Source organism: Sarcophilus harrisii, chromosome 1 (genome assembly GCF_902635505.1).
Source record: "Sarcophilus harrisii chromosome 1, mSarHar1.11, whole genome shotgun sequence".
NCBI classification, from domain to species: Eukaryota; Metazoa; Chordata; class Mammalia; order Dasyuromorphia; family Dasyuridae; genus Sarcophilus; species Sarcophilus harrisii.
The window spans coordinates 701,055,295-701,071,055 of record NC_045426.1 but is presented as its reverse complement, the minus strand read 5'-3'; the positions used below and the strand labels follow the sequence as shown (position 1 = coordinate 701,071,055).

Below are 15,761 nucleotides of genomic sequence, written 5' to 3'. Positions count from 1 at the left end.
AATCAGTGCTCGGCTCTATCTCTTTACTGAAAAAGGATGGACAACATTGTGCAATGGTGAGAGAGCATTGGCTCAGAGTTCTTGATTCTAACAATTAAGTTCTTGATTCTAACAATTACTCCTTGTTTGACCCTTGACATGTGACACTATCTCTGGGCCTCGTTTGTAAAATAAGTGTGGAGAGTGAGGGGGAGCTCGGATCATATGTCTCTTAGATCATAGGTCTCTCCTGGATCCTCCATCCAGGAAAATCCATCCTTTAAATAAATGTCAGTGCCCATAAGCAAAGCTCCATTGCCCTAACCTTAGTTCCAGCTCTGTCAGTAATTCTGAGCTGGCATCTAGCCAGTGACTCAAATGATTGAAAAGTGATTGCCGGGGGTCTTTGGAGGGGACCTGAGCCTGACCTTTTGGGGGGCGGACAGGTAGGGACCTGCAAAAAAGGAGAAGAAAGACAGTTTCTTTAGAAGGGGGCTGACTACCTCACCTGACACTTCTCCAGTTGAAGGGGGCAAACAGAGAGACTGGCAGCTTCCATTCACAGCCTTCCTGCTTTGATCATACCCTTACCTTGATTTAAACAGATTGTGTGTGTGTGTGTGTGTGTGTGTTTAATAATGATAAAGCTGTCGTGTGTCATATTTGACAGGGGGCCTTTTCTTCCCCTCTCCTTCAACTTTCAAGCACAAGAGGGGAGTAATTAGTGTTCCCCAAGTCAAAAAACAAAAGGAGTGCATCAGAAGAGACAGCCTTAAGAAACTCTCAGATCCTAATTGAACAATTGCCTCTTATGGCCGTGAATAACTCATTATTAGCACTCCTGTTATTATTAGCTGTTATTATTGTTTTAGATGAATGCCTGGAAATTTTTTTTGATCAAAAGCAATTTTAAACCAAGCTGCTAATCTCCCCCAAATGCTTCCCCCCCATTCAGAGAGCCATAATGTCTCTTCTCGTCTGAAAACCATTCTGTGCCTGTTGCCGGGATAATGAGTGGGATTCGAATCGTTTCTGTTGTTCTGTTCTTCGGGTTAAATGCCTCTGGTCTTCTTTCCTCTTTCATTTCATTCTTCTTTCCTGGATTATTATTATGATTATTTTTGACTTCCCGGTGTCACAAATTGCACTAAATAGACAAAATCTGGCTCCTTTCCTCCCCCTTCTTCCCGCCTCCTTAAAAAAAATATATAGCCGAGTCTTTGGGGCAAACAGAGAAAAAAAAAACTCCTTTGTTCAAGCAAGCTCTAAATCAGGGAAGACAAAAGAGGAATGGCAGAGCTGGAGGAGAAGAGGTGGGGTCTTGGGGTAGATGGAGAGCGGGGCTGCTCAGCTGGAAGGCAGTCTAGGAAGCAGAGATCGAATGAGGGGTCAGGGCTGGCAGGAGCCTTAGAACAAGGGATGTTGGGACTGGGAGGGGGCTTAAAACAGGGGATGTTGGGGCTGGGAGGGGGCTTACAACAAGGGATGTTGAGGCTGGGAGGGGGCTTAGAACAGGGGCTGGAAGGGGATTTAGAATAGGGGATGTCAGAGGTGTGAGGGGGCTTAGAACAGGGGATGTTGGGGCTAAGAGGGAGCTTAGAACAGAGAATATCAGGCCTGGACAGAGATTTAGAACAGGGATGTCAGAGTTGGGAGGAGTCTCAAAACAAGGGACGTCAGGGCTGGGAGGGGCCTTAGCATGTAAAATGCCAAAAGCAGGGTCAGTCTTAGAATGGAGGATCTTAGTGCTGGCTAAAACCTTCCAGATTCTCTCGTCGCGAGGTTCTCAATTTTGTCGTGTGTCATGGATCTCTTTGACAAAGGCTGGTGAAGTCCCTGGATCCTTTCTCAAAATAATAGTTTGTTTTTCTTTCACAGGAGAAGGAAATGCAAAATTTCAGTTAGAGATAAAAATAAAGATGTAAAGTTTTGTTTTTTTTTTTTTCTCTTCCAAGTTCATGGACTCCCTGAAATCGATCCACAGGCTCAGATACTTACTGTGGGACTCTGGGCAAGTTCTTTTAACTTTCACAGACTCAGTTTTCTCATCTGTAAAATGGGGATAATAGTATCTCCTTTCTAAGCTTATTGTAAAGATCAATTGGAATAATATTTATAAATCGCTTTGCAAACCTTAAAGCACTATATATGTATGCATATATATGTGCATACATATTTTTATGTTATTTATTATCATTATTATTTACATACACATGCGATTACTGTCACATAGGTAGTTTGGGGGGGGGGGTTGAACATGGGTCCCTTGACTTCAGAGCTAGTGCTCATTTTGCTATAATTTCTCACATTGGACACTTCCGAGACTCACTGACCTCGTGTTGTTCTATGGATAAGTGGATTATACCCATTTGCCAGGTGAAAAACCAGACCCGGAGAGCCTGAGTTCCCAACTCTGGGCTTTTCATGCCAAACCCCGTGGCTCTCTGGGAATTTAGAAAGAAGCCTTTGATCACCATATTAGAGACAATCAGTCCAGAGACCCCTTACTCAAGGATCCGGCCCCGGGGCCTTGGAGTTCAAGAGCAAAAGGCGAGATTCCAGAGACCCGGGAACTTCCCCCAAATTGACACCAGGTGTCGCTGTGGCCACACAAGCTATTGTCCCCAGAATTCAGGAACGATCGTTTTGTCTGGCCCAGTTACTTTACAGACAGGGAAACTGAGTCTCATAATTGCCCTAGGCCACTCAAGATGTTACAGGGCTTGGTCCCAGCGAAGGCCCTTCACAGACATAAGAGGAACCCAGGGAAAGAGGAAGGACAGAAGGCTCCTCTAGCTGAGGTGAGAGGACTTTTGGTCCCCTCCAGCTTTCAGGCTTTGGTCCTGTGACCTCTCTGGGCCTCAGCTTCAGCCTTCCTTTCGTCAGAGATTGTGAGCCAGGAGGGCCCTTGCCCGAGAGACCCAGCCTCGCTTTGGCAGCCCCTTCTTTTCAGGGGAAACTGAGATTTAAAGGCAGAAACCGATTTTCCCGAGATTCCCCAAGTGGAGTCAGAGCTGGAGACGGGACTGAGCACAGAGCCTTGGTCACTCTCTCTATAAAATGGGGGATCCCAGGGGAACGGATCTAAGGGACCTTAAGAAGCTGCAGAACTTCTCGAGGTGGTCCTTGCAGAGCCCCCAGAGGGCCCGGCAGAAATTTCAGGACTGGAGACAAGCGCTATAACCGCTGTAGCAATGGCAGCAGTGATGTTACACCGTCGGGTTTGTGCATCTCATTGGATTTCTTACAGTCGGCGGGCCGGGTGCCCAGGACACAGGCGCACAGTGTTTCCGGGTCAAGCCGGGGGTGCCCTTCAGAGGAATGGTCCCAGAGGCCCAGCAAGTGCCCTTTGGTATTAAGATAGGGATGCTGAAAGTTTCTGAATGCAGCCTGGCTGATGAGGAGGAGGCAAGAGAGCGGCCCGGAGGGACAGCGCAGTGGAAGCAGAGTTGGGGGGGACACTGAGAAGCACCCAGCTGGGAGGGTAGCAACTATCATCCCCATTTTTACATTTGGGGAAACTGAGGCAGGCAGGTGTCTCAGTTGGAAGGCCTGAGTTCCGATTCTGCTGGGGTCCCTTACTACCTGTGTGACCTTGGAAGAGTAACCTCCTCTCTGGGCCTCAGTAGGCTGACCCAGGGTCTCTGGAGCCAGAGGCTGAGGGTAGTTCCGGAGAAGAGGCTCAGTCTGGCAGGGCCTCTTGGCAAGGCCGGCCTGGGGACTTTTATCTAAAGGCAACCTTCTTCTATCCTCCAGCCTGTCTCCCCCTCCAGATCTCTTGTGTCATTTATAGTTAAAAGTAGACTTGTTACCCCCCCACCCTCTGCCATCAGTTGTAAGTTTCCCAAGGGCGGCCCCCTCCTTTTCAGCTTTGTCAACTGACTGATTGATTTGGAAGTGGATGAAACCTCAGAGCAACCCTGTCCTGATTCTACATTTTATAATGACATTATCCAGCCTTTCTATATTGCTTTCACACGGCTTTATAAGCATCTCATTGAATCCTCACAATGAATGGCGATTAGTGCTATTGCTATTAACCCCATTTTACAGAGGGGCAAACTGAGGCAGGCAGTTTAAGAAGTAACTTGCCCAGAATCCCATAGCTGGGAAGCATCTGAAGCTAAATTTGGATCGTCTCTAGTTTCAAGTGCTACATGGATGCTCACAACAATTGGGAGATTAGTGCTATTACTATTACATTTTACAGATGAGGAAACTGAGGCAGACAGCTGAAGTAATTTGCCCAGAATCCCACAGCTGAAGCTGAATTTGGATCGTCTCTAGTTTCGGGGCTGTAGCCACTTCAGCTCCTATTCTGAAGATGAGAAAATCGAGGGCTGGGGCTGGAAAGGGAGAGAGAAGTCTGGTCCAATGTCCCAAAGCAGCCGGCAGATACTAGGGCTAACTGCCACTGCAAAGGGAAGGGGGGAGGGGGCTCTGCTCCCCTAGCCCTCCTCCCTAGCTCCTCCAGGCTGCGATCTGGCAGAGGAGGGAAAGGGAGGGGGCGCCTGGCACGAGAGGGAGCGCCGGGAGAGGAGGAGCATTTATTTTTAGATAAATTTAAAGCCTAATTTGGGAGGCTAAGATCAATCAAAGTGAGCGATGGCGCGGCCTTCCAGCCCCCTCCCCTCCCGGGCCTGCTGCCTCTCGCTCTGGCTCCTCTCTCCCGAGTCTCTTCTCCCTCCGCGGTTCCTCCCTCAGGGCTGGGTGCTTCGCAGGGCCGTTCCCCCCCTCCCCCCCTCACTCCCACTGCCAGGCGCCCCCAGGCCGAAGGCGCTCAGCTCTCGGAATCAGGGGTGCTGCTCGATTTGCCGAACTGAGCCCGGGGCAAAGGGCAGGACACTCACGACTTTCTCAGTCACACTATGTACGAAGGGCTTCTGCAGTTCTCGTCTGGACTGTAACTCAGAGCTTCTGGGGCCTCAGCCTGCTCATCTGTCAAATGGGACCAACAGGATTCCCAGAAGTCATTAGTTACCTGGGGTGCAAAGGACTGGCTTCTTAATTCCCCAAATCCCTGCAGCAGCCGGACCCTCTGCGTTCCCTGATCATCCCGTGGGTCCCTTGGAGAACCAGCTCTTGAGGAAGTTTGTTTCCTCTTCTCACAAATCAGAGACTGGGTGTTTGTGTGAAGGATTGTGTTGCTTAGGGATGGGGAGAAGCCAGGGCTTACCAGGACCCAGTGGGACAGTGGGGGCTTCTAGGGGCAAAGGTGACAGAGGCGGTGCTTGGGAACAGTAACTAGAGAATCCTAGATTTAAATCTGGAAAGGACCTTAGAGACAGATCATTTTATGGAGGAAAAAACAAAAAAAAAGTTGAAAAGAAGTTAAATGACTTGACTAGGGTCACACAAGGAATAAATGGGGTTTAAATTCAGGTCGATCAACCGATAAACGTTTATTAAATGCCTACTATGTGCCAGGCACCGCTAGCACTGAGGATACAAAGAGGCAAAAGACAGCCCCTGCCCTCACAGAGCTTACAGGCTAATGGGGGAGAGGCCGTGCAGACAACCAAGGACAGACAAGTCCAGTACCAGAGAAATAGGAAGGTGCTGTTGTTTTTCCATCCTGGAAGAGGACGTGAAATTCAGGAGGTGTCTCCGTGACATGCAGGAGAGTTGGATTTTAGTGGGGGAGGGCAGGGCAGCACCACCTGCCTCACTTTCCCCTCCAGAGCCAGCTGGACCAGTGGCCAGAGGACCAAAGAGCAGGATGATTGGAAATGGCCCAGGATGCAATGTGGTAAGAGACCTTGGGCTTTTTAAGCTAAGATCTCAGTTTGGAGGGAACGGCCAGATTTAGGGGAAAGGCACGGAAATAAGAAGGGGTGGAAGAGGCTTCCTGAGGAAGGTGGGGTTTAGGTGGGTCTTAGAGGAAGCCAGGGGTCAGTAACTGGAATGGAAGAAGGAGGGTGTCCAGGCACGGGGTGGCCAGAGACAATGCCCAGAGGCAAGCGATAGCCTTGTTGGTGCGACTGTCTGGGGCCAGATCACTGGGAGTGAGGTGCGAGAGGACTGGAAGGCAGGAGGGGCCTTTGTTGTGAGGGACACTGAATGTCAAATAGAGGAGTTTGCGTTTGATCCTAGAAACAATAAGGAGCCATGGGAACTTTGTGAGAAGGGGAGGGACTTTAGGAAAGTCCCTCTGGTGGCTGAATGGAGGATGGATGGAAGGGGAGACAGCTGAGGCAGGTAGAGACCTCTTCCCCCAGCAGCCCTTGCAATAATCCAGAATGAGGACCTGAACTGGGGAGGGAACCTGTTGGAAGAGAGGAGAAGCTTGTGGGAGAGAAGTGACAAAGAGGAGATTATTGGGTGTGGGCGCCATATTGGATCTGCAGGGGGAAGGAGAGGGAGGAGTCCTGGCTGACTCCTAGGGGGCAGCCTGGGGGACCAGGAGCCATTGACAGCCATAGGGAAGAGGGGAGGGGAAGGTACTGAGTTCCATTTTGGACACGTTGAATTTAAGGTTCTGGGACATTTGGTTCGCGATTTCTGAAAGGCAATCCTGGAGGTCAGCAGGAAAGTTAAGGCAAGATCGGTAGATCTGAGAATCATCAGCATAGAGATGGTCATTAAACCCACGGGAGCCAAGGAGATCCCCAAGTTAATTCACAAAAGGGGAGAAGAGGATCCAGGACAAAACTCTCAAGGACATTTGTGATTGGAGGGTGTGATCTGGGGGAGGAGCCAGCAAAGGAGACCCCGAAGCCATCAGAGAGGCAGGAGGAGGAGCAGGAGAGGGGCGTGGTGGGAGCAGCCCGACAACCTCCAGAGAAGACAGTATTGAGCAGGAGAGAGTGATGGGCGTCCAAGGCCACAGGGAGGACAAGAAGAACAAGACAGTCCGGGCCCCACACCCTCCGCTTCTTTTCCGCCCTTCAGAAGGAAGGTTACGTCCTATGGCTGGGATCGTGCAGTATCACCATAGGGGGCTCAACTGAAAACGGGAAGGGACCTCTGAGACCATCTAGTCAATCAATCGATAAATGTTTATTAATCGCTTACTGTATATCAGGCAACCCCCTCCTTTTACAGTTGAAGAAAAAGGTCCAGACGGGTTAAGGGATTTGCCCAGGTACCCACGGGTAATAGATGTCTGGTGTGGGACTTGAACCCACAGAGTTTTTCCTACTGAACCTCAATATCCACTTGACTCCTTCTATTCCCTCGGACCTGCCAAGGAGTGACATTTCCCCACAGAGTGAGATCCTCTTTCCCTGTCCCAGCTCTCCTCCCCAGCTCTGACATTTTCCCCATCTGTAAAATGGGCTCAATAACGTGCCTCACAGGCCGAAATGAAAGAGAGCATTATAGACATCAGCTGGGATCCTCATCATCCGTGGCCGTGACCCACCAGGGATCCTCATCATCCGTGGTCGTGACCCACCAGCGGTCCCCGACCCTGTATCTCCTCCACCCACCATCCCAGATGTGACCGTTCCTGGCTCTTTCCCAGCCTCTTCCCTGCCCCGCCTCCCCGTCTCTCCCAAATGGCATTAACCTCGGTGAAATTTTTCTTTTGTCCTAATTTCTCTTTGTTGGTTTGATTGTCTGTCAGGCAGTAACCGAGTACAGAGACAGAGAGTTATTCTCCCGGCAAGCAATAAATATTCCCAGAAACAGACCGCCTGCAGGTTTTGTTGTTAAGGGTGGGGTGGCTGGGAAGGGGTAGGGGGTGGGGAGAGAGGAAGACAAATGGGCCTGTTGGACTGTGTGAAGAGAACTCTCGTTCCTGGGCCAGCATTGATGACAGAGCCGGAACTGGCATGGGGCGATTAGGGCTTTGCCCCAGGGTGCTGGCTCTTGGAGGGGTGCTTCCTCCTCATGGGTGATTACAGTAAAGGGGCCAACAGCCTCAGATTGATTTGTCTATGGGGGTAGTGTTTTAGGAAGCTGATTTAGGAGCTGAACCACTGCTTTATTACACAACCACAACAGCGAACAGTGCCGCGATCCCGTAGCCGCTGAGGTGTCTGCCAGATTTCTAGCTGTGATTCTCTGATCTCATTCGACTCTTTTGACAAGTTCCAAGGGAGGTGCTTGATTCTTCTCCCCATTTTACAGGAATGGAAAATGACGCTCAAAGCATCTTTTCCCAGGTCACATGGTCGGTACGTGAAATGTATCTGCCCCCGTGGAAGCCCAGAGCCCAGAGGGAGAATCTGAAGTGAAATAAATTACACCCACCCCATCAATCACTCAGCTCCACTTCCCAGGGTGACTTTGCTGGGTCCTTCAAAGGATCCTCCCTAGAACGTTCCGGCTGGGAGGGCTTTCTGAGATCCTCCCGTCCAGTTTCCATTTTATTTTTGAAAATACTTGATAGCTTGTCTTTGCATGGCAGCCACTTCTACACTCCCCACCTCCCTCGGGAGGAAAGGAAGGCTCGGAAAGTCACATGGTTAATGGCACGACTGAGACTGGAAGCCAGGACCCTCACCTTTCACTCTCCTGCCTTTTTTTTTTTTTTAAACTATCCCACTTTTTAAATATCCCTCTCGTTCCAGACCAATTGCAGTGCTTGGTCATGAGGACCTGGGCCAGAGGGAGTTGAGTGGGACAATCAGTGACCTCATTTCAAGGCCAAATATCCATTATTTGGGGATCCTCTCTAGTCCATCCCGGTGTTCTTTCCCTCCCTCCCTGTTCCCTTCAGGACTTTGGATGGATCAATAAAGGGGACCCTGGAAGGTGAATAGAGACCAGCCAGGTCAGCACCAGGATTAGCTCTGAGCAGCCCGGAAGGAGCCGGCCAATTCAATTTCCTGAGGCCTTCTTGGAATATCTTGGGTGTGATTTTCTGATTAAAGTGGGCAGAGGAGGGCTGGTCATCCTTGTCCTACAGATGGGAAATCAGGGGGCTCAGAGAGGGACTTGCTTAAGATCATCGAACAGAGTGCCGGGACCAGGGACGGTGAGAATGGAAGGATTAGATCCTGGGCAGGCAGTGATTTACCCAGAGTCACCTACACTGGAAGGGGCAGGAAGCTGTGTCCACCCTCCCCCGCCGTGCTATGCTACCTGCCCCACACAGGGTGCCTAACAAAGTGCTTGTTAAACCCTAAGTTGTGTAGAAAGGTGCATCAGGAGAGAAGGCCCCAGGTGACCTCTCACCAGTAGGGGGCTGTGCCCAGTGCTGACTCCCTCTCCAGCTGTTTGGAGGCCCGGAGCACTGGGGAAAGGGGAGATTCATAGACAGGAACATAGATGCAGGATTGGAAGGCAGCTCATTTTCAGATGGGAAAATAAGTCCTGGAGGACTTGTCCCGGGAGAAGGGGTTTGGACAATCCTGACCCAAGCCCCCTCCTCGTTTTTCTGCCCCGGAAGGGGGATCTGACAAGGGCCTAGAAGGATTCCCAGTTCTCACTTGAAGGAGGGCAGTGGGCCCACAAGAGCTTTGGCCAAAGAAAGGCCTCTCTGACCTGAGGGAGCTCTCCTTGGCTGTCCTGGCCACAGGCCCAGAATGGGCCAGCTAGCTCTGGGCGGGCACTGGGGACGGGTGCGTGTCCTCCAGAGGCTCCCGGCGGCAGGGCGGCTGGGCCCGGGGGTTAGCGGCTAGTCTCCTTCGGCAGGCTTCAGACGAGGCACTCTCTGAGCTCCCTTGCCCTCATCCCGCAGGTGCCCTTGGATTCCCGCTCCCGGGGCCACGCTGGGAGGGGTAGGCCGTCCATCCATCACCTCTCCCAATCGGGGATGAGTAGCTGCGGCTGCCCCAGCCCTCCACTCGGCAGCCTCCTCCAGACACGGTTTGGTTAAGCCCCCGGCCTCACAATAGTGCGCCATATGGCCGTGGCCCTGGGGAGCGGGCCAGGGCCCCTGAGGAATGCGAGGCCATTATTTGCTGCTCCCTCCCGCCTGGCCCAGCAGCATTGTCAGGGGCCAGGGGGAGCGGGGGCAGCCGGGAACGGGGAGAGGCTTATTCTGGATTAAGGGGCTGGAGACCAAGTGGGGGCAGCCAAGCGAGAGACAGACGCAGAGAAGGAGACAGAAAGGAGAGAGAGGACAGAGGTGGAGACCGAGAAGAAAGGAGAAGGGGAGAAAGGGGGACAGAAAGGGAGAGAGGGAGAGAGAAAGACAGGGAGAGAGAAGAGGGAGGCAACAGAGACAGAGGAGAGGAGGGGGCAGAGAGACAGACAGAGACATAGAGAGACAGACAGACATGCACATACACACACACACAGACAGAGAGACAGAGCCAGAAAGCGAGAGAGGAGAATGAAAGAGAGAGAGGGGCAGAGGGAGAGAGAGAGAGAAAGAGAGAGAGAGGGGGAGGGAGGGAAGTGAGAGACAAAGACAGAAAGAAAGATAATGAGAGAGAAAGGCAGAGGGAGAGAGACAGAGAGAGAAAGAGAATGAGAGGAGGCAGAGAGACAGAGACAGAGAGAAAGAAGGAGAAGGGAGGGAAGAGAGAGGGGGAGGGAGAGGAGAGAGAGAAAAGAGAGAGAGGGAAATGGGGCAGAGATGAGGAGAAAAAAGGGGCTAAATGGGGCATTCATAGAAAGAAGGGGAAGAAAGAAAGGAAAAGAGAAATGCGAGAATGAAAGAGGGGGAAGAGATGGAGAGAAGAGAGGGAAAGAATGAGAGAGGAGATAGAAAACAGGTAGAGAGAAAAGAAGGGGAGAGAAAGAGAGGGGATGAGAGAGAAAAAGGGGAGAAAAAGAGTGGGAAAGAGAAAAGGGAGAGAGAACAGAGACAGACAACAGAAGGTGAGAGAAACAGATGCAGAATCAGTGAGATGGGCGGGAGGCTGGTAGATAGACAGCCTTCCTCCCCTCCCTCACATCGTAGGAGGAGAAAGCCTGGCAGGTGAACCCGGGGGCTCCCTGCTCCCTGGCCTGGTGGTCCGGGCCACAAACTTCTGTCGGAGTGGGAGGGCACCAGGTGCTTCTGGTGTCAGTGGCAGGGAGGGGGGTGCAGTCTCCCAGGCTCCCTGCGTTCCGGCTATCCCAGCCCGGGGCAGGGCTGAGACCTTTCAGGTTTGGTGGAGGGGCGCAGGTGCTCTCCCTCCCAGTCCCGTTTTTGTTGGGACCGTGTCCCTCAGAAGCAGCCTAGAAATGTCCTTGATCTGCCAGCCTTGGAGAAGTGCCCTCCAGGTGGCTCCTCTAGCTGCCACTCAAACCTGCCAGAAGAGCTGATTTCAGACCCCTTTCTCCCTGACCATCCCAGCAGCAGAACCCGGACTCGGGCCTGGCCCTCACTCTCCCCTGTCCCAAATCCCTTGCTTTGCTGAGGTTCAGAGGCCTGGCCCTGGTTCTGGTGCCATATTCCCTTGTGGCGCCTATTACTAAAAAAAAAAAAAAAAACCCTGTATTTGGCAACTCCTGGTGTGCCCTGTACAATGAGGAGTGACTTGGAGACCCAGGACCCCCTTTAGGTGACAGAGAATGAAAGAGCAGCCTGGAAACGTGGGCGCCCCAAACAAACCTCCCGGGCCACACCTGGGCTTCGCCCCCCACTGCTGTACATTTTTAGTCAATCCTCCCAGCTAGAGTCGGAACTAGGGCCAGGCAACTGGAGCATTGATGCAGGCTGTGAAAATTTAGAAGGTGCTGGTAGTACTTATACTCCTTTAATGGGTAGAAACAACTGCATTTAACCTTTAGTTAGCAATAATTAGTACAGGGATAGGACTTCTAATTTCATTTGTATGTGGAACTCTTGGGTGAGAAGACTGCCTTGACTAATGATGGTCAGCATAGTTAGAATAATAGCTTAAAAGAAAGCTGTCCCTCCAGGGGAGCATCACTTTCTCTTCCTCTTTCCCTCCCTCCCTTCTTTCTTCCTTTATCCCTTCTTCTCTTCTTCCATCTTTCCCCTTCTCTATCTCTCTCCGTCCCTTCTTCTTTCCCTCCCTCCCTCCTTTCTCTTGATCTCTTCTTCTCTTTCTCCCTCCCTCCTTCTTTTCCTTCCTTCCTCCTTCTCTCTTCCTTTATCCCTTCTTCTTCCCTCCCTCCTTCTTTCTTCATCCCTCTCTCCCTTCTCTCTGCTCTTTCTTTCTCCTTTCTTCTCTTCCTCCTTCTCTCTCCCTCTCTCCCTCCCTCCCTCCCTCCCTCCTCTTTTCCTTTATCCCTTCTTCTCTTCCTTCTTTCCATCCCTTCCTCCCTCCTTCTCTCCCTCCCTCCCTCCCTCTCTCCCTCCCTCCCAGTTCTAGCCTGCTTTCTTGCAACTATTCACTTGGGCACCAGCCTCCAAAATGCCAAGGGGCAGTTTCCCGGGCCATGAAGTACTTACTGTTCAGATCTTTCTCCTCCAGACCAGCCGCTATTCTCTGTGCCCATCCTCGGGCCAGAATTGCTTCTGGGACTCAGTTTCCAGCCCTCCTTCCTTTCCTCACCCACCTCCTTGCGCGAGTCCGTCTCATCTGGCCCACTTGCTGCCCCCAACCCAGCAGGAGCCTGGGTGCAAAGCCCCATGGGCCTGAGAGATGATGCGAGGCAGAGCTGGCAGAGTGAGGGTGGGACTAAGGTAGATTGCCCAGAGGGGAGAAGGGGGAGCTTGAGGCGGCTCAAAAAGCCCTGATTGTACTTTGGGGGAGGTGGGGGAAGGAAAGAAAATCCAACATCAGAAATACATCCGCATTTTCTTTTTTTTTCCTCTCTTTTTAAAACAATATAGTGCAGACAGCACTTCTCACAGTAGAATATAATGGTCAATTTTAGTACAAAAAAACATTCTCAGAGATTTGTAAATGCACTTAGTGCTTGCACAGGCCTTGCAGAACGCTTTCTGTCTGAGCACGACCGGTGGGCGGGAGGGAAAGAAGAGCTTGGGGCCCGAGGGGAAGGAGGCAAGGGAAGCAGAGGGGCTTTCTAGAACGCAGACCTCCCCCCCACACACACACACACCTCGGGATTCTAAGCTCTTCACTCCACCAACAGACTGGGGAATGGCTGGGGGCGGGGAAGGACTTAGGAGGGGTCCCAAGAAAATATAAAATAAATACCCAAGGACCAGGAAATAAAGCCACTAACTTAGTTGGTGGCTATGGGCGGGGGAGGGGAGTGGGGATGACTCGTAGGGCGCTTTTTTTAATTTCAGAAAAACAAAATCTGAGGATGGAAATAAAGGAGATAATGGGGGGGGGGGGGAAAATCTAATGTTTCTCTAATTCCTACTAGGTTAGGGAAGGAGGGAGGAGAGTGGCCAGTGGGGGTCTGGGCTCCGACCAAAGGCCTTCCGTGACCCTGAAGACCACCTTGGATGGGGGGGGGGAGTGTTTCCTTCGGCCCCACCTGGGATGCCTCAGAAGGGAGACTGGGGGAGGAGGATGTGAATACTGCAGCGGAGCTGGCTTGCCCAGGGGAGAGGGGAGGGGGAGGGCAGGGTCGGGACAGTTGTGGGGCCTTCTCGGGTGGCTTTTACTTCTGGGCTCTTTCATTTCTGCCAAGGGGGCTGGGGGATTAGGGGGCTGCATCCAGAGCGGACCGGTGGGGAGGGGGAGGGATGTCACAGTCTGGCCCCTCCCCCAGCTTTCCTTCCCCCCCCCCCCCCCCCCCCCCCAATCTAGGACTTGATGAAGCCCCATCTCCAGACTAAGGGGGAAGGGCTCGGGCTGGGTAGCAGCCACAGGGAAGCGGGCAGGAGTAGCGAGAGACGGGACGGCAGGGTCTGGTGGTCGTGGACCCTCCCGCCGCCTCCCCTCCTCCAGGCAGCGCCCCCGCCCCCGTCCGCCAGAGGCAGCACTGAGCGATGCCCCCCCAGCCCCCACCCCCCCGCTTCGGATGCTCAGGAGGCCGAGCTGTCCCTCCCGCCCGGCCGGCCCGGGAGCTTCAGTCCAAAGCCTCTCCCGGAAGCAGCTTTCCGGCCCTTGGCCCCGCCCCTCGGGGGCTGCGGGGCCCGCTACGGGAGGGCGGCCCGCGGGCCCCCGCTGCCGGCCCGTTTCCCCGCACCCCGCCCCCGTCTGTCGGTCCGGACCAGAGCCCCCCCGGCCCTTATCTGTAGACGGGCAGGCGGATGTGGGCGTGCTGGTGGTCCAGGAGGCGGGGCACCGACACGGTCTCGTAGCCCTTGCCCAGCATCTGCTCCTTGATGCAGGGCGGGTGGATGTCGTTGATGAGGTACTCCAGCGACTGCAGGCTGCTGCTCAGGATGGACGTGTTGCAGACCGTCTTGCTGGGGAGGCCCGACAGCCCGTCGGCCGGGTGCACCGCCAGCTCGCGCGCGCCCGGGCCCAGCTCGGGCCCGGGGTTGTAACAGTCGCTGTTGGGGGTGACCAGGATGCTGTTCCACGGGGGGGCAAAGTAGGGCCCCACGGAGAAGTTGCCGTGCATGCCCACGCAGTTCAAGGGCGAGGAGCTCACCTTGTCCGCGGCCGCGCCGCTCAGGAGGTAGGGCCGGGCCCCCGCCCCCGGCCCGGCCCCGCACACCTCCGGGGACTTGCTCACCGCCCCGCCCCCGCCGCTGCCGCCGCTGTACAGCCGGAGCTGCTGCTGCTGCGGCTGCGGCTGCGGCTGCGGCTGCGGCGGCGGCGGCTTCTGCGGCCAGAGTAAGTAGTCCAGGCCGGCCCCGCCCGCCTCCGGGTAGCCGGCGGGCTTGAGGCCCCCCAGGGCCATGGCCGGCGTGGCCCCCACCACCAGCTCGGCCCCCTTGCGGCAGTCGGGCAGCACGGCGCTGGCGTAGGCCAGGGCGGAGCCGGCCATGGCCGAGAAGCCCGCGGGCGTGGCGGCCGCGGCGCGCTTGGCCGGGCTGGGGTGAGCGCCCGCCACCCCCTGGCAGGCCGGCTGCGAGCCCGGCGCCTGGCACTGCTGGTTGACCTGGTAGATGATGCTCTGGATGGAGGGCAGGTTGGAGGGCGGCAGCGCCAGCCCGCGCCCGGCCAGAGGGATGACCGAGGCCGCCACCGTGACGTTAGGGGGCGGGACGGGCCCCTCCAGGGCCTTCTGCCCTCCGTGGTAGCCCAAGGGCACGGCGCCGGGGCCTAAAGTGCTCGACACGGGGTAGGGCGCGATGCCCACCTGCACAGCCGCAGGCGACAGCTTCGTCCGCTTGCCCTCCACGCTCTTGACCACGCCTTTGCTGGAGGAGGAAGAGGAGGCGGCGGCGGCGGAGGCCGCGGCGGGAGCCGAGCCCGAGCCGGAGGAGGAGGACACCGCGGCCTTGACTATGGCCAGCAGGCCCTGGTAGCCGCCGGCGTGCAGCGGGTAGGGGCTGTAGCGCTGGCCCGTCGTGTCGTACCCATTGACGGTGCGGCTCAGGTGTTTGTGCTGCGGGACGCGGATGTTGGTGGGGAAGATCTTGATGCTGAGGGGGCTGTTGGCCACCTTCTGGGCGTAGGCGTCCAACTCGGCTGGGCTCGGGTACCGCGGGGAATGCATGGAGCTCACCGGCTCGCCTGGGGGACAGAGACACAAAGGCCCGGGTTAGAGCTCGAAACCCACTGCCCCAGCTCCCCCGGGCTGACGGCCCCCTCCCCCCGACAGCCGACCTACGGGACCCCGAGGCCCTCTAGGGCCTTTCCTCCTGGGTATTAGGGCCAGTCTCCTGTTCTGGCTTCCTCTGTTCCCCCCGGGCTGATGGGCCCCCTCCCCTGATAGCCAACCTACAGGACCCCGAGGCCCTCTGGGGCCTTTCCTCCTGAGAATTAGTGCCAGTGTTCTGCCCCCACTCCCCCAGGACTGCTGGGGCCCCTTCCTGTTTCCCGTCTTACCAGGGGATCCCCCACCCAGGACTTCTGCTCTATAGTGACCTGGGTCCTTTCCTCATGGCTATTATGCCAGTGTTCTGCCCTGCCCTCACGCTGGGTCTTGTAGGTTCCAATATCTCTGTTCCCTTC

General features: G+C 54.7%; 1 protein-coding gene across 1 annotated transcript in view; it reads right to left on the bottom strand.

Annotated features, from left to right (window-relative positions):
- Positions 1-13,493: 13,493 nt before the first annotated feature.
- FAM222A (family with sequence similarity 222 member A) overlaps positions 13,494-15,761 on the bottom strand; it is a 68,798-nt gene continuing 66,530 nt past the window's right edge. Inside the window, exon 3 of the mRNA XM_031948786.1 lies at positions 13,494-15,320. Within this exon, the coding sequence (XP_031804646.1) occupies positions 13,921-15,320 (1,400 nt within the window). The 3' untranslated portion in view covers positions 13,494-13,920. The remainder of the gene's footprint in view (positions 15,321-15,761) is intronic.